The sequence below is a fragment of the Rana temporaria genome, unplaced genomic scaffold, assembly GCF_905171775.1.
Source record: "Rana temporaria unplaced genomic scaffold, aRanTem1.1, whole genome shotgun sequence".
Lineage (NCBI taxonomy): Eukaryota > Metazoa > Chordata > Amphibia > Anura > Ranidae > Rana > Rana temporaria.
Genome location: NW_024404599.1, coordinates 38,033 through 63,310, shown reverse-complemented (window position 1 = coordinate 63,310; position 25,278 = coordinate 38,033). Strand labels below are relative to the sequence as shown.

General features: G+C 57.5%; 1 protein-coding gene across 1 annotated transcript in view; it reads left to right on the top strand.

The window, feature by feature from the left end:
* Nucleotides 1-5,209: 5,209 nt before the first annotated feature.
* The window catches only part of LOC120922721 (coatomer subunit beta-like), a 24,865-nt gene continuing 4,796 nt past the window's right edge, over nucleotides 5,210-25,278 (top strand). The window contains exons 1-17 of the mRNA XM_040334762.1: nucleotides 5,210-5,317; nucleotides 8,428-8,574; nucleotides 10,248-10,477; nucleotides 10,866-11,035; nucleotides 12,498-12,612; nucleotides 12,912-13,004; nucleotides 15,178-15,315; nucleotides 16,676-16,795; nucleotides 16,906-17,013; nucleotides 17,098-17,244; nucleotides 18,717-18,862; nucleotides 19,987-20,083; nucleotides 20,175-20,335; nucleotides 21,657-21,777; nucleotides 23,971-24,198; nucleotides 24,808-24,987; nucleotides 25,158-25,277. Of these exons, the coding sequence (XP_040190696.1) occupies nucleotides 8,484-8,574; nucleotides 10,248-10,477; nucleotides 10,866-11,035; nucleotides 12,498-12,612; nucleotides 12,912-13,004; nucleotides 15,178-15,315; nucleotides 16,676-16,795; nucleotides 16,906-17,013; nucleotides 17,098-17,244; nucleotides 18,717-18,862; nucleotides 19,987-20,083; nucleotides 20,175-20,335; nucleotides 21,657-21,777; nucleotides 23,971-24,198; nucleotides 24,808-24,987; nucleotides 25,158-25,277 (2,265 nt within the window). The 5' untranslated portion in view covers nucleotides 5,210-5,317; nucleotides 8,428-8,483. The remainder of the gene's footprint in view (nucleotides 5,318-8,427; nucleotides 8,575-10,247; nucleotides 10,478-10,865; nucleotides 11,036-12,497; nucleotides 12,613-12,911; nucleotides 13,005-15,177; nucleotides 15,316-16,675; nucleotides 16,796-16,905; nucleotides 17,014-17,097; nucleotides 17,245-18,716; nucleotides 18,863-19,986; nucleotides 20,084-20,174; nucleotides 20,336-21,656; nucleotides 21,778-23,970; nucleotides 24,199-24,807; nucleotides 24,988-25,157; nucleotide 25,278) is intronic.

Below are 25,278 nucleotides of genomic sequence, written 5' to 3'. Positions count from 1 at the left end.
CTGAGGACACGATACAGAAGGGGGACGGAGGCTGAGGACACGATACAGAAGGGGGACAGAGGCTGAGGACACGATACAGAAGGGGGACAGAGGCTGAGGACACGATACAGAAGGGGGACAGAGGCTGAGGACACGATACAGAAGGGGGACGGAGGCTGAGGACACGATACAGAAGGGGGACGGAGGCTGAGGACACGATACAGAAGGGGGACGGAGGCTGAGGACACGATACAGAGGGGACGGAGGCTGAGGACACGATACAGAAGGGGGACGGAGGCTGAGGACACGATACAGAAGGGGGACGGAGGCTGAGGACACGATACAGAAGGGGGACAGAGGCTGAGGACACGATACAGAAGGGGGACGGAGGCTGAGGACACGATACAGAAGGGGGACGGAGGCTGAGGACACGATACAGAAGGGGGACGAGGCGAGGACACGATACAGAAGGGGGACGGAGGCTGAGGACACGATACAGAAGGGGGACGGAGGCTGAGGACACGATACAGAAGGGGGACAGAGGCTGAGGACACGATACAGAAGGGGGACGGAGGCTGAGGACACGATACAGAAGGGGGACGGAGGCTGAGGACACGATACAGAAGGGGGACGGAGGCTGAGGACACGATACAGAAGGGGGACAGAGGCTGAGGACACGATACAGAAGGGGGACGGAGGCTGAGGACACGATACAGAAGGGGGACGGAGGCTGAGGACACGATACAGAAGGGGGACGGAGGCTGAGGACACGATACAGAAGGGGGACGGAGGCTGAGGACACGATACAGAAGGGGGACGGAGGCTGAGGACACGATACAGAAGGGGGACGGAGGCTGAGGACACGATACAGAAGGGGGACGGAGGCTGAGGACACGATACAGAAGGGGGACGGAGGCTGAGGACACGATACAGAAGGGGGACGGAGGCTGAGGACACGATACAGAAGGGGGACGGAGGCTGAGGACACGATACAGAAGGGGGACGGAGGCTGAGGACACGATACAGAAGGGGGACGGAGGCTGAGGACACGATACAGAAGGGGGACAGAGGCTGAGGACACGATACAGAAGGGGGACGGAGGCTGAGGACACGATACAGAAGGGGGACAGAGGCTGAGGACACGATACAGAAGGGGGACGGAGGCTGAGGACACGATACAGAAGGGGGACAGAGGCTGAGGACACGATACAGAAGGGGGACGGAGGCTGAGGACACGATACAGAAGGGGGACGGAGGCTGAGGACACGATACAGAAGGGGGACGGAGGCTGAGGACACGATACAGAAGGGGGACGGAGGCTGAGGACACGATACAGAAGGGGGACGGAGGCTGAGGACACGATACAGAAGGGGGACGGAGGCTGAGGACACGATACAGAAGGGGGACGGAGGCTGAGGACACGATACAGAAGGGGGACGGAGGCTGAGGACACGATACAGAAGGGGGACGGAGGCTGAGGACACGATACAGAAGGGGGACGGAGGCTGAGGACACGATACAGAAGGGGGACGGAGGCTGAGGACACGATACAGAAGGGGGACGGAGGCTGAGGACACGATACAGAAGGGGGACGGAGGCTGAGGACACGATACAGAAGGGGGACGGAGGCTGAGGACACGATACAGAAGGGGGACGGAGGCTGAGGACACGATACAGAAGGGGGACGGAGGCTGAGGACACGATACAGAAGGGGGACGGAGGCTGAGGACACGATACAGAAGGGGGACGGAGGCTGAGGACACGATACAGAAGGGGGACGGAGGCTGAGGACACGATACAGAAGGGGGACGGAGGCTGAGGACACGATACAGAAGGGGGACGGAGGCTGAGGACACGATACAGAAGGGGGACGGAGGCTGAGGACACGATACAGAAGGGGGACGGAGGCTGAGGACACGATACAGAAGGGGGACAGAGGCTGAGGACACGATACAGAAGGGGGACGGAGGCTGAGGACACGATACAGAAGGGGGACAGAGGCTGAGGACACGATACAGAAGGGGGACGGAGGCTGAGGACACGATACAGAAGGGGGACGGAGGCTGAGGACACGATACAGAAGGGGGACGGAGGCTGAGGACACGATACAGAAGGGGGACGGAGGCTGAGGACACGATACAGAAGGGGGACGGAGGCTGAGGACACGATACAGAAGGGGGACGGAGGCTGAGGACACGATACAGAAGGGGGACGGAGGCTGAGGACACGATACAGAAGGGGGACGGAGGCTGAGGACACGATACAGAAGGGGGACGGAGGCTGAGGACACGATACAGAAGGGGGACGGAGGCTGAGGACACGATACAGAAGGGGGACGGAGGCTGAGGACACGATACAGAAGGGGGACGGAGGCTGAGGACACGATACAGAAGGGGGACGGAGGCTGAGGACACGATACAGAAGGGGGACGGAGGCTGAGGACACGATACAGAAGGGGGACGGAGGCTGAGGACACGATACAGAAGGGGGACGGAGGCTGAGGACACGATACAGAAGGGGGACGGAGGCTGAGGACACGATACAGAAGGGGGACGGAGGCTGAGGACACGATACAGAAGGGGGACGGAGGCTGAGGACACGATACAGAAGGGGGACGGAGGCTGAGGACACGATACAGAAGGGGGACGGAGGCTGAGGACACGATACAGAAGGGGGACGGAGGCTGAGGACACGATACAGAAGGGGGACGGAGGCTGAGGACACGATACAGAAGGGGGACGGAGGCTGAGGACACGATACAGAAGGGGGACGGAGGCTGAGGACACGATACAGAAGGGGGACGGAGGCTGAGGACACGATACAGAAGGGGGACGGAGGCTGAGGACACGATACAGAAGGGGGACGGAGGCTGAGGACACGATACAGAAGGGGGACGGAGGCTGAGGACACGATACAGAAGGGGGACGGAGGCTGAGGACACGATACAGAAGGGGGACGGAGGCTGAGGACACGATACAGAAGGGGGACGGAGGCTGAGGACACGATACAGAAGGGGGACGGAGGCTGAGGACACGATACAGAAGGGGGACGGAGGCTGAGGACACGATACAGAAGGGGGACGGAGGCTGAGGACACGATACAGAAGGGGGACGGAGGCTGAGGACACGATACAGAAGGGGGACGGAGGCTGAGGACACGATACAGAAGGGGGACGGAGGCTGAGGACACGATACAGAAGGGGGACGGAGGCTGAGGACACGATACAGAAGGGGGACGGAGGCTGAGGACACGATACAGAAGGGGGACGGAGGCTGAGGACACGATACAGAAGGGGGACGGAGGCTGAGGACACGATACAGAAGGGGGACGGAGGCTGAGGACACGATACAGAAGGGGGACAGAGGCTGAGGACACGATACAGAAGGGGGACGGAGGCTGAGGACACGATACAGAAGGGGGACGGAGGCTGAGGACACGATACAGAAGGGGGACGGAGGCTGAGGACACGATACAGAAGGGGGACGGAGGCTGAGGACACGATACAGAAGGGGGACGGAGGCTGAGGACACGATACAGAAGGGGGACGGAGGCTGAGGACACGATACAGAAGGGGGACGGAGGCTGAGGACACGATACAGAAGGGGGACAGAGGCTGAGGACACGATACAGAAGGGGGACGGAGGCTGAGGACACGATACAGAAGGGGGACGGAGGCTGAGGACACGATACAGAAGGGGGACGGAGGCTGAGGACACGATACAGAAGGGGGACAGAGGCTGAGGACACGATACAGAAGGGGGACGGAGGCTGAGGACACGATACAGAAGGGGGACGGAGGCTGAGGACACGATACAGAAGGGGGACGGAGGCTGAGGACACGATACAGAAGGGGGACGGAGGCTGAGGACACGATACAGAAGGGGGACGGAGGCTGAGGACACGATACAGAAGGGGGACGGAGGCTGAGGACACGATACAGAAGGGGGACGGAGGCTGAGGACACGATACAGAAGGGGGACGGAGGCTGAGGACACGATACAGAAGGGGGACGGAGGCTGAGGACACGATACAGAAGGGGGACGGAGGCTGAGGACACGATACAGAAGGGGGACGGAGGCTGAGGACACGATACAGAAGGGGGACGGAGGCTGAGGACACGATACAGAAGGGGGACGGAGGCTGAGGACACGATACAGAAGGGGGACGGAGGCTGAGGACACGATACAGAAGGGGGACAGAGGCTGAGGACACGATACAGAAGGGGGACGGAGGCTGAGGACACGATACAGAAGGGGGACGGAGGCTGAGGACACGATACAGAAGGGGGACGGAGGCTGAGGACACGATACAGAAGGGGGACGGAGGCTGAGGACACGATACAGAAGGGGGACGGAGGCTGAGGACACGATACAGAAGGGGGACAGAGGCTGAGGACACGATACAGAAGGGGGACGGAGGCTGAGGACACGATACAGAAGGGGGACGGAGGCTGAGGACACGGAAGGGGGACGGAGGCTGAGGACACGATACAGAAGGGGGACGGAGGCTGAGGACACGATACAGAAGGGGGACAGAGGCTGAGGACACGATACAGAAGGGGGACGGAGGCTGAGGACATGGAAGGGGGACGGAGGCTGAGGACACGATACAGAAGGGGGACGGAGGCTGAGGACACGATACAGAAGGGGGACGGAGGCTGAGGACACGATACAGAAGGGGGACGGAGGCTGAGGACATGGAAGGGGGACGGAGGCTGAGGACACGATACAGAAGGGGGACGGAGGCTGAGGACACGATACAGAAGGGGGACGGAGGCTGAGGACATGGAAGGGGGACGGAGGCTGAGGACATGGAAGGGGGACGGAGCGGAGGCTGAGGACACGATACTTCATGATTTATATTAATATTACTGTTATTATTATTAATATTCTTTATATATTATTATTCGTATTATTAACATAAATCCCGAATAAAAATAATTATATATAAATCCTGTATATTAATAATAACAACAATAATATAATATAAATTCTGGTTATTAGTATTGAGTTGAGCGGTCCTCGCCGCGGCCAATCAGGTGTCTCCCCCTCATTCTCCGGCGCTCTGGTTGGACAATACTGGTGCCATTCAGCACTGATGTCGCCACAGGGTGCGGTCAATTGGCTTCCAACGTCACTTCCTGCGACTTTGTAACAACTTCCGGTCACCCAACGCGGAAATCCGTCAATCTGCGTTCCAGCTTGTCCGTACTTCCGCCCTCCTGCGTTCCGGGGTGACGGAAGTTCCGGCGCTTTGTGGGCGGGGTTACGCACAGTCGATGTGTCCGGAGCTCTTCCACGTCACCGAGCCGAGACCTGCTATAACCGGGCGGGAGCAGGTAGAGTACAGGGCCCGGGGCCCCTCAGCTTCACCCCCCTGACCTCCTCTTCAGGGGCCCCCGATACCTCCCTGTGTACCGGATGTGTGTCCTCCTCACCTTTCCCCTCCGGGGCCCTCAATCCTCCGGGAATAGAAGCCTCGGGGGCCCCTCAGGGACGGGGATCCGGTTCTGGGTCACCAGAGAGGAGGGAGAGGCCTGTGATAGGAGACTGTCTGAGAACAGAATGTGTCCAATCAGATGAGGAGGGAGACATGTGACAGGAGAGCGCAGAGACGTGTGACAGGAGAGCGCAGAGACGTGTGACAGGAGAGCGCAGAGACGTGTGACAGGAGAGCGCAGAGACGTGTGACAGGAGAGCGCAGAGACGTGTGACAGGAGAGCGCAGAGACAGGAGAGACTGGAGAGACGTGTGACAGGAGAGCGCAGAGACAGGAGAGACTGGAGAGACGTGTGACAGGAGAGCGCAGAGACTGGAGAGACGTGTGACAGGAGAGCGCAGAGACAGGAGAGACGTGTGACAGGAGAGACGTGTGACAGGAGAGCGCAGAGACAGGAGAGACGTGTGACAGGAGAGACGTGTGACAGGAGAGCGCAGAGACAGGAGAGACAGGAGAGCGCAGAGACAGGAGAGACTGGAGAGACGTGTGACAGGAGAGCGCAGAGACAGGAGAGACTGGAGAGACGTGTGACAGGAGAGCGCAGAGACAGGAGAGACTGGAGAGACGTGTGACAGGAGAGCGCAGAGACAGGAGAGACTGGAGAGACGTGTGACAGGAGAGCGCAGAGACAGGAGAGACTGGAGAGACGTGTGACAGGAGAGCGCAGAGACAGGAGAGACTGGAGAGACGTGTGACAGGAGAGCGCAGAGACTGGAGAGACGTGTGACAGGAGAGCGCAGAGACAGGAGAGACTGGAGAGACGTGTGACAGGAGAGCGCAGAGACAGGAGAGACTGGAGAGCGCAGAGACAGGAGAGACTGGAGAGACGTGTGACAGGAGAGCGCAGAGACGTGAGAGTGCAGAGACTGGAGAGACAAGTGACGTGAGAGTGCAGAGACGTGAGAGTGCAGAGACGTGAGAGTGCAGAGACGTGAGAGTGCAGAGACGTGAGAGTGCAGAGACGTGAGAGTGCAGAGACGTGAGAGTGCAGAGACGTGTGACAGGAGAGCGCAGAGACGGGAGAGCGCATAGATTGGAGAGACGTGTGACGGGAGAGCGCAGAGACTGGAGAGACGTGAGAGGGGTGACGGGAGAGCGCAGAGACGTGAGAGGGGTGACGGGAGAGCGCAGAGACGTGAGAGGGGTGACGGGAGAGCGCAGAGACGTGAGAGGGGTGACAGGAGAGCGCAGAGACTGGAGAGACGTGTGACGGGAGAGCGCAGAGACTGGAGAGACGTGTGACGGGAGAGCGCAGAGACTGGAGAGACGTGAGAGGGGTGACGGGAGAGCGCAGAGACGTGAGAGGGGTGACGGGAGAGCGGAGAGACGTGAGAGGGGTGACGGGAGAGCGGAGAGACGTGAGAGGGGTGACGGGAGAGCGCAGAGACGGGAGAGACGTGTGACGGGAGAGTGCAGAGACGTGTGACGGGAGAGCGCAGAGACGTGAGAGGGGTGACGGGAGAGCGCAGAGATGTGAGAGGGGTGACGGGAGAGCGCAGAGACGTGAGAGGGGTGACGGGAGAGCGCAGAGACGTGAGAGGGGTGACGGGAGAGCGCAGAGACGTGAGAGGGGTGACGGGAGAGCGCAGAGACGTGAGAGGGGTGACGGGAGAGCGCAGAGACGTGAGAGGGGTGACGGGAGAGCGCAGAGACGTGAGAGGGGTGACGGGAGAGCGCAGAGACTGGAGAGACGTGTGACGGGGGAGCGGAGAGACGTGACGGGAGAACGCAGAGACTGGAGAGACGTGTGACGGGGGAGCGGAGAGACGTGAGAGGGGTGACGGGAGAGCGCAGAGACGTGAGAGGGGTGACGGGAGAGCGCAGAGACGTGAGAGGGGTGACGGGAGAGCGCAGAGACGTGAGAGGGGTGACGGGAGAGCGCAGAGACGTGAGAGGGGTGACGGGAGAGCGCAGAGACTGGAGAGACGTGTGACGGGGGAGCGGAGAGACGTGACGGGAGAACGCAGAGACTGGAGAGGGGTGACGGGAGAGCGCAGAGACGTGTGACGGGGGAGCGGAGAGACGTGAGAGGGGTGACGGGGGAGCGGAGAGACGTGAGAGGGGTGACGGGAGAGCGCAGAGACGTGTGACGGGGGAGCGGAGAGACGTGAGAGGGGTGACGGGGGAGCGGAGAGACGTGAGAGGGGTGACGGGAGAGCGCAGAGACGTGAGAGGGGTGACGGGAGAGCGCAGAGACGTGAGAGGGGTGACGGGAGAGCGCAGAGACGTGAGAGGGGTGACGGGAGAGCGCAGAGACGTGAGAGGGGTGACGGGAGAGCGCAGAGACGTGAGAGGGGTGACGGGAGAGCGCAGAGACGTGAGAGGGGTGACGGGAGAGCGCAGAGACGTGAGAGGGGTGACGGGAGAGCGCAGAGACTGGAGAGACGTGTGACGGGGGAGCGGAGAGACGTGACGGGAGAACGCAGAGACTGGAGAGGGGTGACGGGAGAGCGCAGAGACGTGTGACGGGGGAGCGGAGAGACGTGAGAGGGGTGACGGGGGAGCGGAGAGACGTGAGAGGGGTGACGGGAGAGCGCAGAGACGTGAGAGGGGTGACGGGAGAGCGCAGAGACGTGAGAGGGGTGACGGGAGAGCGCAGAGACGAGAGAGGGGTGACGGGAGAGCGCAGAGACGTGAGAGGGGTGACGGGAGAGCGCAGAGACGCGAGAGCGCGGTGACGGGAGAGCGCAGAGACGCGAGAGCGCGGTGACGGGAGAGCGCAGAGACGCGAGAGGGGTGACGGGAGAGCGCAGAGACGCGAGAGGGGTGACGGGAGAGCGCAGAGACCAGAGAGGGGTGACGGGAGAGCGCAGAGACGTGCGAGGAGGGAAGAGGCCTGTGATAGGAGACTGTCTGGGTACAGAATCTGTCCAATCAGGAGAGTGCAGAGACTGGAGATGTGTGACAGGAGACTGCAGTGCCAATCTGTCCTTTTCTTATCTCATCCAGGGCCACCTACCTGCCGCACAGCGATCTCTATTGGACGGCGTAGAGAAGTGGCAGCCATGACGGCGGCAGAGAATGTTTGTTACACCCTCATCAATGTCCCTCAGGACTCCGAACCTCCGTCTGAGATCAGCCTGAAGACCGACCTGGGTAAGGACCGCCCCCTATCAGAAGACTGCCAGCTCTCACTACATTGGCTGGGGGAGGTCACATGGTGTCAGAAGACTGCCAGCTCCCACTACATTGGCTGGGGGAGGTCACATGGTGTCAGAAGACTGCCAGCTCCCACTACATTGGCTTGGGGAGGTCACATGGTGTCAGAAGACTGCCAGCTCTCACTACATTGGCTGGGGGAGGTCACATGGTGTCAGAAGACTGCCAGCTCTCACTACATTGGCTGGGGGAGGTCACATGGTGTCATAGGACTGCCAGTTCCCACTACATTGGCTGGGAGAGGTCACATGGTGTCAGAAGACTGCCAGCTCCCACTACATTGGCTTGGGGAGGTCACATGGTGTCAGAAGACTGCCAGCTCCCACTACATTGGCTGGGGGAGGTCACATGGTGTCATAGGACTGCCAGCTCCCACTACATTGGCTGGGGGAGGTCAATGGCAATCCAAAATGATACAGTTGTCACCAGAACAGAGAGAGGTGAATTCCTCCTATGGGGGACGCCCTTGGGTGTCTGGGACAGGAAGTGAAGGGAAATCTCCCCCCAGAGGGGACACAGATGGGGGAATCTTCCCCCCCCCCCAGTGGGGACACAGATGGGGGAATCTCTCCCCCCCCCAGTGGGGACACAGATGGGGGAATCTCTTCCCCCCCCAGTGGGGACACAGATGGGGGAATCTCTCCCCCCCCCCCTCCAGTGGGGACACAGATGGGGGAATCTCCCCCCCCCCCCCAGTGGGGACACAGATGGGGGAATCTCTCTCCCCCCAGTGGGGACACAGATGGGGGGAATTTCCCTCCCCCCAGAGGGGACACAGATGGGGGAATCTCTCCCCCCCCCCCCCTCCAGTGGGGACACAGATGGGGGAATCTCTCCCCCCCCCCCCCGTGGGGACACAGATGGGGGAATCTCCCCCCCCCCCGTGGGGACACAGATGGGGGAACCCCCTCCCCCCCCCCCCCCCCCAGTGGGGACACAGATGGGGGAATCTCCCCCCCCCCCCCCCAGTGGGGACACAGATGGGGGAATCTCTCTCCCCCCAGTGGGGACACAGATGGGGGGAATTTCCCTCCCCCCAGAGGGGACACAGATGGGGGAATCTCTCCCCCCCCCCCCTCCAGTGGGGACACAGATGGGGGAATCTCTCCCCCCCCCCCCAGTGGGGACACAGATGGGGGAATCTCCCCCCCCCCAGTGGGGACACAGATGGGGGAACCCCCTCCCCTTCCCCCTCCAGAGGGGACACAGATGGGGGGTCTCTCCCCCCCCCCCTCCAGTGGGGACACAGATGGGGGAATCTCTCCCCCCCCCCTCCAGAGGGGACACAGATGGGGGGAATCTCTTCCCCCTCCAGTGGGGACACAGATGGGGGGAATCTCTCCCCCCCCCAGTGGGGACACAGATGGGGGAATCTCCCCCCCCCCCCCCAGTGGGGACACAGATGGGGGAACCCCCTCCCCTTCCCCCTCCAGAGGGGACACAGATGGGGGGAATCTCTTCCCCCTCCAGAGGGGACACAGATGGGGGGAATCTCTCCCCCCCCCCCCAGAGGGGACACAGATGGGGAACCCCCCCCAGAGGGGACACAGATGGGGGGGGGGGGGGAATGTGTCCGGGATTGTGATGTTTTGCTCTCTCTCTCCCCGCAGAGAAGGGAGATGTGAAGTCGAAGACGGAGGCCCTGAAGAAGGTGATCATTATGATCCTGAATGGAGAGAAGCTCCCGGGACTCCTGATGACCATCATCCGCTTCGTCCTCCCCCTCCAGGATCACACCATCAAGAAGCTTCTCCTCGTCTTCTGGGAGATCGTCCCCAAAACCACCCCAGACGGCAAACTGCTGCAGGAGATGATCCTGGTCTGTGACGCCTACAGGAAGGTAAGTCCCGCCTACCGCGGACTCCTCATCGATGGGTCTCTGTACTTCTCTAGGCAATGCTGGTGGGAGGGGCTTCCTGAATACATCTCAGCCAAGTACTCCAAGAGCTTTCAGTCCTGATGAAAGCAGTGGGTGGGCATGTGGGAGGAGCTATGCAAATGATAAAATACCTTGGTGGGTGGGTGTCAGGGGGAGTGGGCGTTGCTAGGCAAGCTGTATTTGCATGCTGACCGCCCACCTGTGATGCTTCCTGATTGGAAGAACTGAAATCCAATGCATGAAAAGAGGCGGGACAATCAAGATGGGGAGGGAAGAGCTTTTCTTTGTACAATGTACCTACCGGCTCTTTGTGTTTTCTCCCCCCCCCCCCCCCCCCCCCCATCTCCAGGATCTCCAACACCCCAACGAGTTTATCCGAGGCTCCACCCTGCGATTCCTGTGTAAGTTGAAGGAGGCGGAGCTGCTGGAACCCCTAATGCCGGCCATCCGGGCGTGTCTGGAGCACCGCCACAGTTATGTCCGACGCAACGCTGTGCTCGCCATTTATACCATATACAGGTGAGAGCATCTACTAGTGATGTCTGGCCCCTCCCCTCAGGGCGGGGCTTCCTGTCCTGATATATGAATCGTATATACAGGTGAAAGCATCTACTAGTGATGTATGGCCCCTCCCCTCAGGGTGGGGCTTCCTGTCCTGATATATGGATCGTATATACAGGTGAGAGCATCTACTAGTGATGTCTGACCCCTCCCCTCAGGGTGGGGCTTCCTGTCCTGATATATGGATCGTATATACAGGTGAGAGAATCTACTAGTGATGTATGGCCCCTCCCCTCAGGGCGGGGCTTCCTGTCCTGATATATGGATCGTATATACAGGTGAGAGCATCTACTAGTGATGTCTGACCCCTCCCCTCAGGGCGGGGCTTCCTGTCCTGATATATGGATCATATATACAGGTGAGAGCATCTACTAGTGATGTCTGACCCCTCCCCTCAGGGCGGGGCTTCCTGTCCTGATATATGGATCATATATACAGGTGAGAGCATCTACTAGTGATGTCTGACCCCTCCCCTCAGGGCGGGGCTTCCTGACCTGATATATGGATCGTATATACAGGTGAGAGCATCTACTAGTGATGTCTGGCTCTTCCCCTCAGGGCGGGGCTTCCTGTCCTGATATATGGATCGTATATACAGGTGAGAGCATCTACTAGTGATGTCTGACCCCTCCCCTCAGGGCGGGGCTTCCCGTCCTAATATATGGGTAATTTTTATATATACCGTATTTATCGGCGTATACCGGGCAAAATCGTGGGTGCGCGGTATACGCCGATACCCGCTTTCCCGCGCCGAGTTTGAATACTGCGCTGACATATACCGAGAGCAGTACACTCGTGTATTGTCAGGCAGTCTCGGCTCCTCCCGCGATGACGTCCTGGACGTACAGGACGTCAGCGCGAGAGTAGCCGAGCTTTGCCGACAATACACGAGTGTACTGCGCTCTATATGTCGGTGCAGTATTCAAACTCGGCGCGGGAAACGAGCGGGAAGGACGCCGGACCCGACGAAGAGGAGACCCGAAGCCGCAGACGGACGCCGGACCCGACGAGGCCACCGATGGACGCCGCGCAAGACACCAAAAATGTAAGTACAAAAAAACTTTTTTACACAGGATTTGGGGCAACTTTAGGGGTGCGCGCTATACGCGGGAGCGCGCTATACCCCGATAAATACGGTAGATATATAATCATATACAGGTGAGACATGAGAGCATCAACCAGTATTGTCTGACCCCTCCCCTTGGGGCGGGGCTTCCTATTCTGATATATACTTAAGGTCATGTATACAATTTACAGGTGAGACCTGAGAGCATCCACTAGTGATGTCTGACCCCTCCCCTCAGGGCGGGGCTTCCTGTATATTGATCATGTAATTTGCTCTAGTGAGATGATTGTAAGGTGTGAAGAGGACCTGTCCTGTCACAACCTCTGAGACTTGACACATATCTCTCATTTCCAGAAACTTTGAGCACCTGATCCCGGACGCCCCGGAGCTCATCCACGACTTCCTGGTGAATGAGAAGGACTCCAGCTGTAAGAGGAACGCTTTCATGATGCTGATTCACGCTGACCAGGTATGACGCCGCGCCTGTACTCCGCCTATCGCTACCACCAAGACCGTTCATTGGTCAGGGAGGAAGGGGGCGGGGAACTGAATAGAACTACAAATTTCCCTCCTTTTTGGATATTTTATGTTCTTCTTTTTTCTGTCATTTCTTTAAGTTGGTGACAGGTTCTCTTTATCAGACCTGTATGGTGGCCCCTCCTGTCCCGCTGGGTACAGCGGCTCTGAACGCGGTGACAGGGGGCGGCTCACACCTTGTAGGTTGTGATTATATATACGGTGAGTGTAACGCCTTGTCTTTCCCCCCAGGACCGCGCCCTGGACTACCTGAGTACCTGTATAGACCAGGTCCACACCTTCGGGGACATCCTACAGCTGGTCATCGTGGAGCTCATTTATAAGGTGGGTGAGGGGAGAAACTGCCCTCTTCATTATACAGCCTGGATCTCCTCCCCCGTCCATTATACGGCCTGGATCTCCTCCCCCGTCCATTATACAGCCTGTATCTCCTCCCCCGTCCATTATACAGCCTGGATCTCCTCCCCCGTCCATTATACGGCCCGGATCTCCTCCCCCGTCCATTATACAGCCTGTATCTCCTCCCCCGTCCATTATACGGCCTGGATCTTCTCCCCCGTCCATTATACAGCCTGGATCTCCTCCCCCGTCCATTATACAGCCCGGATCTCCTCCCCCGTCCATTATACAGCCTGGATCTCCTCTCCCGTCCATTATACAGCCCGGATCTCCTCCCCCGTCCATTATACGGCCTGGATCTCCTCCCCCGTCCATTATACAGCCTGGATCTCCTCCCCCGTCCATCATACGGCCCGGATCTCCTCCCCCCGTCCATTATACAGGCCGGGTCTCCTCCCCCATCCATTATACAGCCTGGATCTCCTCCCCCGTCCATTAAATGGCCCGGGCCTCCTCCCCCGTCCATTATACAGGCCGGGTCTCCTCCCCCGTCCATTATACAGGCCGGATCTCCTCCCCCGTCCATTATACAACCCGGATCTCCCTTCCCCCGTCCATTATACAGGCCGGGTCTCCTCCCCCCGTCCATTATACAACCCGGATCTCCCTTCCCCGTCCATTATACAGGCCGGATCTCCTCCCCCCGTCCATTATACAACCCGGATCTCCCTTCCCCGTCCATTATACAGGCCGGATCTCCTCCCCCGTCCATTATACAGGCCGGATCTCCTCCCCCGTCCATTATACAGGCCGGATCTCCTCCCCCGTCCATTATACAGGCCGGATCTCCTCCCCCGTCCATTATACAGCCCGGATCTCCTCCCCCGTCCATTATACAGGCCGGATCTCCTCCCCCGTCCATTATACAGGCCGGATCTCCTCCCCCGTCCATTATACAGGCCGGATCTCCTCCCCCGTCCATTATACAGGCCGGATCTCCTCCCCCGTCCATTATACAGCCCGGATCTCCTCCCCCGTCCATTATACAGGCTGGGTCTCCTCCCCCGTCCATTATACAGGCTGGGTCTCCTCCCCCGTCCATTATACAGGCTGGGTCTCCTCCCCCGTCCATTATACAGCCCGGGTCTCCTCCCCCGTCCATTATACAGCCCGGGTCTCCTCCCCCGTCCATTATACAGGCCGGGCCTCCTCCCCCGTCCATTATACGGCCTGTATCTCCTCCCCCGTCCATTATACAGGCCGGGTCTCCTCCCCCGTCCATTATACATGCTGGGTCTCCTCCCCCGTCCATTATACAGCCTGGATCTCCTCCCCCGTCCATTATACAGCCCGGGTCTCCTCCCCCGTCCATTATACAGGCCGGGCCTCCTCCCCGTCCATTATACGGCCTGTATCTCCTCCCCCGTCCATTATACAGGCCGGGTCTCCTCCCCCTGTCCATTATACAGCCCGGACCTCCTCCCCCTGTCCATTATACAGCCTGGATCTCCTCCCCCGTCCATTATACAGCCTGGATCTCCTCCCCCGTCCATTATACAGCCCGGGTCTCCTCCCCCGTCCATTATACAGGCCGGGTCTCCTCCCCCGTCCATTATACAGCCTGGATCTCCTCCCCCGTCCATTATACAGGCCGGGTCTCCTCCCCCTGTCCATTATACAACCCGGATCTCCTCCCCCCGTCCATTATACAGCCCTGATCTTCCCCCCCCGTCCATTATACAGCCTGGATCTCCTCCCCCGTCCATTATACAGCCCTGATCTTCCCCCCCCGTCCATTATACAGCCTGGATCTCCTCCCCCGTCCATTATACAGCCTGGATCTCCTCCCCCGTCCATTATACGGCCTGGATCTCCTCCCCCGTCCATTATACGGCCTGGATCTCCTCCCCCGTCCATTATACAGGCCGGATCTCCTCCCCCGTCCATTATACAGGCCGGATCTCCTCCCCCGTCCATAATACAGCCCGGATCTCCTCCCCCCGTCCATTATACAGGCCGGGTCTCCTCCCCCCGTCCATTATACGGCCCGGATCTCCCCCCCCGTCCATAATACAGCCCGGATCCGGATACACGGGGAGTTTATAGCAAAGAGATGTTCTGTGCGTCGTTTTTATATCCTCTCTCCCTCCCCCATCAGGTGTGTCATGCCAATCCCTCCGAGCGAGCCCGCTTCATCCGCTGTATCTTCAACCTTCTGCAGTCCTCCAGTCCAGCCGTGAAATACGAAGCAGCCGGGACTTTGGTCACTCTGTCCAGCGCTCCCACCGCTATCAAGGTAAACCCCCAAATACCTACAGAGATCAGGAGCAAGTCAGTCCCATTTATATATTTATAATCCTAGGCTAATGACCAGACAAGAAACAGGAAGTGGGCTGTACAAGAGATTTACTGACAGAATAAAAAATGTTACTATCCAAAGTTAAAACAAGAAGATTTAATAGATGGGAAAAATGAAAAAATTGAGGAGGCTGTCGCTGGCTCTCTGGTCAGGGGGGGGGGGGGGGGGGTGGCTGTCGCTGGCTCTCTGGGCGGGGGGGGGGGGTGTCTGTCGCTGGCTCTCTGGTCGGGGGGGTGGTTGTCGCTGGCTCTCTGGCCGGGGTGTGGTTGTCGCTGGCTCTCTGGTCGGGGGGGTGGTTGTCGCTGGCTCTCTGGTCGGGGGGGGGGGGGTGGTAGCTGTCGCTGGCTCTCTGGTCGGGGGGGGGGGGGTGTGTGTCTGTCGCTGGCTCTCTGGTCGGGGGGGGGGGGGGTGTGTGTCTGTCGCTGGCTCTCTGGTCGGGGGGGGGGGTGTGTCTGTCGCTGGCTCTCTGGTCGGGGGGGTGGTTGTCGCTGGCTCTCTGGTCGGGGGGGTGGTTGTCGCTGGCTCTCTGGTCGGGGGGGTGGTTGTCGCTGGCTCTCTGGTCGGGGGGGGTGGTTGTCGCTGGCTCTCTGGTCCGGGGGGTGGTTGTCGCTGGCTCTCTGGTCGGGGGGGGTGGTTGTCGCTGGCTCTCTGGTCGGGGGGGGGGGGGGGGTGGTAGCTGTCGCTGGCTCTCTGGTCGGGGGGGGGTGGTAGCTGTCGCTGGCTCTCTGGTCGGGGGGGGGGGGGGGGGTGGTAGCTGTCGCTGGCTCTCTGGTCGGGGGGGGGGGGTGGTAGCTGTCGCTGGCTCTCTGGTCGGGGGGGGGGGGGGTGGTAGCTGTCGCTGGCTCTCTGGTCGGGGGGGGCGGGGGCTGTGGCTGTCGCTGGCTCTCTGGTCGGGGGGTGGCTGTCGCTGGCTCTCTGGTCGGGGGGTGGCTGTCGCCGGCTCTCTGGTCGGGGGGTGGCTGTCGCTGGCTCTCTGGCCGGTGGGGGGGGGTGGCGGCTGTCGCTGGCTCTCTGGCCAGGGGGGGGGGGGTGGCTGTCGCTGGCTCTCTGGTCGGGGGGTGGCTGTCGCTGGCTCTCTGGTCGGGGGGTGGCTGTCGCTGGCTCTCTGGTCGGGGGGTGGCTGTCGCTGGCTCTCTGGCCGGTGGGGGGGGGTGGCGGCTGTCGCTGGCTCTCTGGCCAGGGGGGGGGGGGGGGGTGGCTGTCGCTGGCTCTCGGGTCAGGGGGGTGGCTGTTGCTGGCTTTCTTGGGTCGGTGGGCCCCTCTGTCTGACTTGTCACTGTCTGTCTCTTGTCCTCAGGCTGCCGCTCAGTGCTACATCGATCTAATCATTAAGGAGAGCGACAACAATGTCAAGCTTATCGTTTTGGATCGTCTGGTAGAACTGAAGGACCATCCCTCCCATGAGCGCGTCCTGCAGGTGGGTTCTCGTGTTTTGTACGAGGGTCAGGCTGCAGTTGGAAGTCGGATTCTGGTTTGGTGATGATATATGTGCTCGGTGTTCAGTTTCCGCTCTTCTCTCTCTCTCAGGATCTGGTGATGGACATCTTGAGGGTTCTCACCACACCGGACCTGGAGGTTCGCAAGAAAACTCTACAGCTGGCTCTGGATTTGGTGTCCTCCCGGAACGTGGAAGAGGTGGGGCCCTTCATTGTCTGCAGAGTCTCTGGAGTGTCTTCATGGAGGGTCGGAGGTCTCATGGTTGTCCTGTTCTTTTTGTAGTTGGTGATCGTCCTGAAGAAGGAAGTCATAAAGACAAACAATGTGACGGAACACGAAGACACAGACAAGTACCGACAGCTATTGGTGCGGACTCTCCACTCCTGTAGCGTCAGATTCCCGGATATGGCTGCTAACGTCATCCCGGTGGTAGGTACCACATTCACAGTCAGTCCCGAGTGTGGGCAGGGATAGCGAGATACACTGGGGACACTGACCCTCGTTTGTGTCTGGGTGACCACGCCGGGGACACTGACCCTCGTTTGTGTCTGGGTGACCACGCCGGGGACACTGACCCTCGTTTGTGTCTGGGTGACCACGCCGGGGACACTGACCCTCGTTTGTGTCTGGGTGACCACGCCGGGGACACTGACCCTCGTTTGTGTCTGGGTGACCACGCCGGGGACACTGACCCTCGTTTTGATTCTGGGTGACCACGCCGGGGATACTGACCCCCCTGTGTGTCTGGTAGAGGTCGACCGATATGGGTTTTTCTCTGGCCGTTGCCGATATTTGGAAATCACGGCGGCCGATATGTGTTGCCGATTTTTGCTGCCGATTTTTTTTATTTTTTTTCCTCATCTCAAAAAAACCTATGGTGGAGAGGAGATAATTGTTTAGGGTGGAGAGGTGGGGTGCAGCCTGTCAGTGCCCACCAGTGCCACCTCATTCGTGCCCACCAGTGCAGCCTATCAGTGCCCACCAGTGCAGCCCATCTGTACCACCTCATCAATGCACCAGTGCATCCCATCATTGCCCACCAGTGCATCTCACCAGCGCATATCACCAGTGCATCACCTCTTTGGTGCCAACCAGTGCATCACCTCTTTGGTGCCAACCAGTGCATCACCTCTTTGGTGCCAACCAGTGCATCACCTCATCAGTGCCAAACATCAGTGCCCACCAGTACAGCCAATGTCATTCACTGCCACCTCATCAATGCCCACCAGAGGAGCGCTCCAGTCTCCGTTCCATCTCCTAGCACAAAAAAGCTCCATTTGTCCCTGGCGTGCTGCCCCGCCTCTGCCTACAATCCCCAGAATGCAGAGCGGGCCAGGACAGCCAATCGGCGGCGGCCGCTGCCAACGTCATCCACTGTAAAAAAAACGTCCCCTGACGTGCTGCGCGCCCTGCCTCTGCCTACAAACCCCAGAATGCCAGCCCGCGCTGCATTCTGGGGTTTGTAGGCAGAGGTAGGGCGCGCAGCACGTCAGGGGACGTTGTTTTTTACAGTGGAGGATGTCGGCAGCGGCCGCCGCCGATTGGCTGTTACAGGCCCGCTGGTTGGCTGCCGCGCTGGGTGTACCAAGATGGCCGCGACTCCGGAGCTAGTCCGAAGCCGCGGCCTTTCCTGATGCTGTGACCGCAGCGGCAATCCGCGGATTGCCGCCGCGGTCACAGCATCAGGAAAGGCCGCGGCTTCGGCCTAGCTCCGGAGCCATGGCACCGCTAGCGGCCATGTTAAATATCGGCCCAATTTGGAAAAAAATCGGCCGATGCCGATTTCTCCAAAACGGCCAAATATCGGCCGATTATATCGGCCTGCAGATATATTGGCCGACCTCTAGTGTCTGGGTGAACCTTTTCTTCCTGAGTAATGCTCTCCTTGTTAATATTTGCAGCTGATGGAATTCCTGAGTGACAGTAACGAGGCCGCAGCTGCCGATGTCCTGGAGTTTGTTCGGGAGGCCGTTCAGCGATTCGATAATTTACGAACACTAATAGTGGAGAAAATGCTGGAAGTTTTCCACGCCATAAAGACAGTCAAGTAAGTGAAAAGCCATCGATAGTGGGATTAGGGGGGACTCTGTTCTTTTATTTTTTATTTTTTTTTCCACCATCACTTTTATTCCCATCACAAGCAATTAGGGGTGCAACGGATCAAAAAACTCACGGTTCGGATTGTTCCTCGGATCAGGAGTCACGGATCGGATCATTTTTCGCATCGGCAAAAAAATAAATAATTTCCCCCCCACTGTAATATCCACCCCCCCCCTCCCCCCCACTGTAATATCCACCCCCCCCCCCCACTGTAATATCCACATCCCCCCCCCCCCCCATATCCCACTGTAATATTCACATCTCCCCCCACTGCAGTGACGTTACTAGGGTTGGTGTCACCCGGTGCAGAAAAAAATCGATTCACCCCCCCCCCCCCCCCCTAGGTAGTAACGGGCAGGCAGACACCCCCCTAGGTAGTAACGGGCAGGCAGACACCCCCCCCAGGTAGTATGACTCCCAGCGGTGTGTCCCACGAGTGCTGGCTCCTCCTCCTCTGTGGGTGTAAACAGAGAGGAGGGCCGCGGCTTCGGCCTAGCTCCGGAGCCGCGGTCAAGACATTAGGAAAGGCCTCGGCCTAGCTCCGGAGCCGCGACGATCCGCGGGTCACAGTGTGTGCCGATCCGAATGGGGTGACCTGTTCGGATCACGGATCAACTGTGATCCGTTGCACCACTACAAAGGAATGTAAAAATTCCTTGTGATAGAAATAAGGGGTGGCAGGTCCTCCCTTTTTTTTTTTTTTTTTTTTTTGGGGGGGTGTAAAAGACCCCAAATCTCTCCTCCTAGCTTTTTTGAAAGCATCAGATAAAAAAAAAAAAAGTTTACCTTCACACTAGACCGGAAGTGATGTCGTGACATAGCTCCAGTCCTCCAAGATCATAGAGGTGTGCAGAGATGATCTGGTCTCCGTTTACCTCTGACCATCGGATCATTTCCCCCGGCTCGCCGGTGTTTCTTGGGCTTAACGTTCTCACCAGTGAGCCGGGGAGATGATCCGATGGAGATGACCAGAGAATGCGAAATATAAGCCGATCTCTTCAGATTTGTGTTCTAAACGTAAAACAAGAGCGTTTCTTCACACAGCAGAACTAATACAGAATCCTATTTCAGAATTTATCGAGGAGCGCTTTGGATTTTGGGAGAGTATTGCAGCACAAAGGAAGATATCCAGAGCGTGATGACTGAAGTGCGCAGGTCTCTGGGAGAGGTGGGTATCATCCAAAAGATTCCGTTTCTCCCCCCCCCCCCCTTTGTACAGAGGCAGACCTTCATAACACGAGGCGTTCCCTTGTCTGTAGGTTCCCATCGTGGAGACGGAGATCAAGAAGGAATCCGGGGAGATGAAAACGGAGGAGGAGGTGACCGTCGGCTCCACCCAGAGGCTGGTGACAGAAATGGGCACATACGCCACCCAGAGCGCCCTCAGCAGTGCCAGGCCATCAAAGAAAGAGGAGGAGAGGTTTGTTGGGGTTCTGCAATTCTTTGATATGGGGGGGGGGGAATGTGTGTGTCTGTCTGGGCAAATGTTTTGGGGTTGATTTGCTTAAACTGGAGTGTGCAAAATCTGGTGCTGGCAGCCAATCGGCTTCTTGAATAAAGCTTTAATAATCTGGAAGCTGATTGGTGCAGCTGTGCATAGAAACCAGATTTTGCACTCTCCAGTTAAAGTAAATCGACCCCCCAACGTATCTTTGCAAAGCTGATCTGCCAGAAATCCAGTGAGCTCCTGATCTCTTGTAGTGAGATGATAACACAATGCCTTTTGCAGTGCCGAAATTCTAACCTGTGTTCTTTCCTGCTGGACTGCGAATCACTTCCCCCCATCTCCATGGCATAAGGGGGGGGGGGGGGGTTCTGTAGTCCAGCTAAAGAGACCTCTGGGAGGACTGGCAAAAGTATGAGGTACGCTACTCCAAACCAGTGGCGGCTGGTGCTCAAAATTTTTGTGTATCGGTACTTGTACTCTTTCTTTAAAATTTTATCGGCGCAAACCTACCTGAATCATCCAAACTGCGTGAACAGCAAATCCCTGCCTAGGAGCCTTCTGCTACGCTTAAAGCGGGGGTTCACCCTAAAACATCTATATACCGTTACTTCCAGCATACTGCTGACATCAACAGTATGCTGTATTTTTTTCACTGTACTTACGTTTTTTTTCGTTCTTTTCACCCGGCTTCCGGGTTCTCGCTCCCCCGAGGAGTAAACGTTCATAAGAAGAGGCATCGATGATTGACGTGCGGGTAAAGCGCGTCACGCCTTCCGAAAATATCCGAGATGGGATTCGGCACTTTACGGCGCCTGCGCAGTCAGCTCTGCAGGCGCCGTAAAGAGCCGAGTCCCCCTCGGATATTTTCAGAAGGCGTGATGCGCTTTATCCGCACGTCAATCATCTATGCCTCGAGCACAGAGCGTCTCCTGGGAGGATCAACACTCACTCTCAGGAGACATTGCGCAGAGCTCCCCGTCGGGGAAAAGGAGCAACACGCCCACTCCCCGCAAGGAAGAAGACCCAGAAGTGAGGCTGAAGACAGGTAAGTGTACACATTTAAAAAAAAATGACAACGCTACAAGCCTTTATTAAGGCTGGAGATAGGTTTGCTAAAAAGTTCATTTTGAGGGTGAACCTTCGCTTTAAGCCTTGTGGGCGAAACGTGTACGTTTTTTTCAGTGCAGCAGAGTCACGGTGTTGTCGGCTCAGACAGGATGTTGGCAGATCGCTGTGCTAAAAAGCATTTGATGGGTGTGAATGAGACCTTTTCATTTCTCTCTCTCTCCTGTAGGCCGCCTCTTCGAGGATTTTTACTGGAGGGAGATTTCTTTGTCGCTGCCGCTCTCGCGACTACACTTACTAAGATTGCACTGCGCTACGTGGCCTTGGTCCCAGAGAAGAAGAGGCAGAATGTAAGTCTGACGTTTTAGTCTGGAAAGAATCTGTGTGCTTTTGGTAAAGGTGCGTTTAGAACTGATAGCGGCCTTGTATTGTACGGAGTAGTCATTATGCGGATGTCCTGAGCTGCCGCAGAGTAAGTGTCGCGCACAGGGCAGGATAAGTGTACAAGCAGGTCACCTAAGATGCGGGGTCTAAGTACTAACTAGGGTTTACCAGATTCCCCTGATGGTGGGGATGGGTTTTTCTGCGTGTTAGTACCAGGTCACAGTCCTCAGGATCACACCACCAGGGGCGTTGCTAGGTGGCAAAAAGACCGAGGGCTTCCGCCCGAAGTCCAAAGCCGGAAATGGGGGGGGGGGGGGGGGGGGGGGGGGGTCACTGGCTTTTTTTTTTTTGGCTGGGCCGTTACCTACACTGACCTTTACATACACTGGCCCGGATTCAGAGAGAATTTACGCCGGCGTATTTATAGATGCGCCGCGTAAATTCAAATCTGCGCCGGCGTATCTTCTTTCTGTATTCAGAAAGCAAGATACGCCAACATTAGCCTAAGATACGACTGGCATAAGTCTCTTACGCCGTCGTATCTTAGGGTGCATTCTCACGCTGGCCGCTAGGTGGCGCTCCCCGTTGTTTTCGGCGTAGAGTATACAAATTACCTAGTTACGCCGATTCACAAACGTACGTGCGCCCGGCGGTAGTTTTTTACGTTGTTTGCGTAAGGCTTTTTTCGGCGTAAGGTTGCTCTTGCTATTAGGAGGCGCAGCCAATGTTAAGTATGGACGTCGTTCCCGCTTCGAAATTTGAATTTTTTTACGTCGTTTGCGTAAGTCGTTCGCGAATAGGGCTGGACGTAATTTACGTTCATGTCGAAACCAATACATTGTTGCGGCGTACTTGAGAGCAATGCACATTGTGATATGTACACGGACGGCGCATGCGCCGTTCGTAAAACACGTCAATCACATCAGGTCATCACACATTGGCAAAAAAACACGCCCCCCCCCTTCCACATTTGAATTACGCGGGCTTACGCCGGCCCCATTTATGCTACGCCGCCGCAACTTACGGAGCAAGTGCTTTGTGAATACTGCACTTGCTCCTGTAAGTTGCGTCGGCGTAGCGTAAATACAATACGCTGCGCCGCCATAACTAGGCGCGCAGGTACCTGAATCTGCCCCACTGTCTGACCTACCTCAGCTCAGCCGTGGTGTGCGGTGTCACAGCAGGCAGTCAGTCATCAGAGAGGAGAGCCGTCTCCGACGAGCAGGGATGTGGCGCGGCAGCCGCATTGTAATTCCCGCCTTCTGGAGCCTGCAGTGCCTATGATGGACGTCCCGGTATTGGACCAGTGGGATGTCCATCATAGTCGTTGCGCAGGCTCCAGAAGGCGGGACCTGCTATGGCACTCAGCGGCGCTCGGGATCAGATCGGTCCTGGCGCTCGTTCGTGGCTAACAATGGAGACCTGAATGCATGAGACTCTGGGATTTTTGGGGACCCTGCACGACACCAAGGAGGGGAGCGAGTCGGGATGCTATAGCACAGTGGTCATCAGCCCCGTCCTCAGGGCCCATTAACAGGCCAGGTTTGCAAGATAACTGAAATACATGACAGGTGATCTCATTTGCTGCTCAGTGATTGCAGTATTCTAGTCTGCATCTCCCCCCCCAAGGTAATACTTACAACCTGGCCTGTTAGTGGGTCCTGAGGACAGGGGTGATGACCACTGTGCTGTAGCAGGTAGAAATCAAGCAAAAACGTGGTCCAGTAAACAAGCCAGAGGTCAGTAACAAGTGGTAGCGAAGATACCGGTGGCAGCGGGAGTGACAAGAGCGAGATGTTGGCTGGAGAGAGCAAAATAATCTGGCAAACAGGAAGTGCAGAGGCGTGGCTAAAATAGGAAGCTCATGGGAGGAGCAAAGACTTCAAGAGAAACGAGAGACAAGGCAAGGCTGTCTAAGGACTCGGAAAAGGGGCCGTCCAGCCTCTCAATTGGCTGAGCAAGAAGAGATACTGCCAGACACAGCAGAGGTTGCAGGTTCAGACCCGGGTCCTGACAGCAGGGTCCCAGTCACATGGAGTGTTTTTCCAGGATTTAGAAATACCTTCTGTTCTACGAAGGCTTCCCTCCTCAGCATAACAGAAGGTATTCCTATTCTTGTCTCTCACACTCTCTGTATCGTTGCTTCTCTCCTCCTGCAGTCCTTTGTATCAGAAGCCATGTTGTTGATGGCGACCATCTTGCACCTGGGGAAATCCTCGCTGCCCAAGAAGCAAATCACAGACGACGACGTGGACCGGATTTCTCTGTGTCTGAAGGTTCTTTCCGAATGTACTCCATTGATGAGCGAAATCTTCAACAAAGAGTGCCGTCAGTCCCTCTCCAACATGCTGCACGCCAAGCTGGAGGAGGAGAAGCTCTCCCAGAAGGTAACTTCCTGACAGGTCTCCTTTTATGGGTGTCCATGGACTTCAGTAGGTGTCCACTCCTCCTGACATGTCCCCTTTTATGGGTGTGCATGGACTTCTGTTGGGGTCCATCCCCCCTGCCAGGTCCCCTTTTATGGGCCCATCCCTCCTGACAGGTCCCCTTTTATGGGCCCATCCCTCCTGCCAGGTCCCCTTTATGGTTGTCCATGAACTTCTGTTGGGGCCCATCCCTCCTGCCAGGTCCCCTTTATGGGTCCATCCCTCTTGACAGGTGCCCTTTATGAGTGTCCATGGACTTCTGTTGGGGTCCATCCCTCCTGACAGGTCCCCTTTATGGGTGTCCATGGACTTCTGTTGGGGTCCATCCCTCCTGCCAGGTCCCCTTTTATGGGCCCATCCCTCCTGACAGGTGCCCTTTATGGGTCCATCCCTCCTGCCAGGTCCCCTTTATGGGTGTCCATGGACTTCTGTTGGGGTCCACCCCTCCTGACATGGGACAGAGACTTCTGTTGTGGGGGGGGGGGGGGTCCAGGCTCAGCAGGAGGAGGAGTTGTGTAGGAGAAGACTTGACGCGTTTGTCTCACCTTGTCCCCCTTTTACTCTCCACAGAAGGAGTCGGAGAAGCGCAATGTGACGGTTCAGGCGGACGATCCAATCTCCTTCATGCAGCTCACCGCCAAGAGCGAGATGGCGTCCAAGGAGGATCAGTTCCAGCTGAGTCTGCTGGCCGCTATGGGGACCACCCAGAGGAAGGAGGCGACTGACCCCCTGGCATCCAAACTCAATAAAGTAAGTGCCCCGCCCCTTGTGTCTGATTGGAGAATGACGGTCACATGACTGACCTGTACAATGGCAGTTGGTCTTCCTGGTAAACGATGCACCTGATTGGGTGTGTAAACCGTTTCTTTATATTTGTTACAAAGGTGATGAATGTTTTTTTTTCTGCTTTCTTCTTCCAGGTGACACAGCTGACCGGATTCTCGGATCCCGTGTACGCAGAGGCCTATGTACATGTGAACCAATACGACATTGTCCTGGATGTGTTAGTCGTCAATCAGACCAACGACACCCTACAGAACT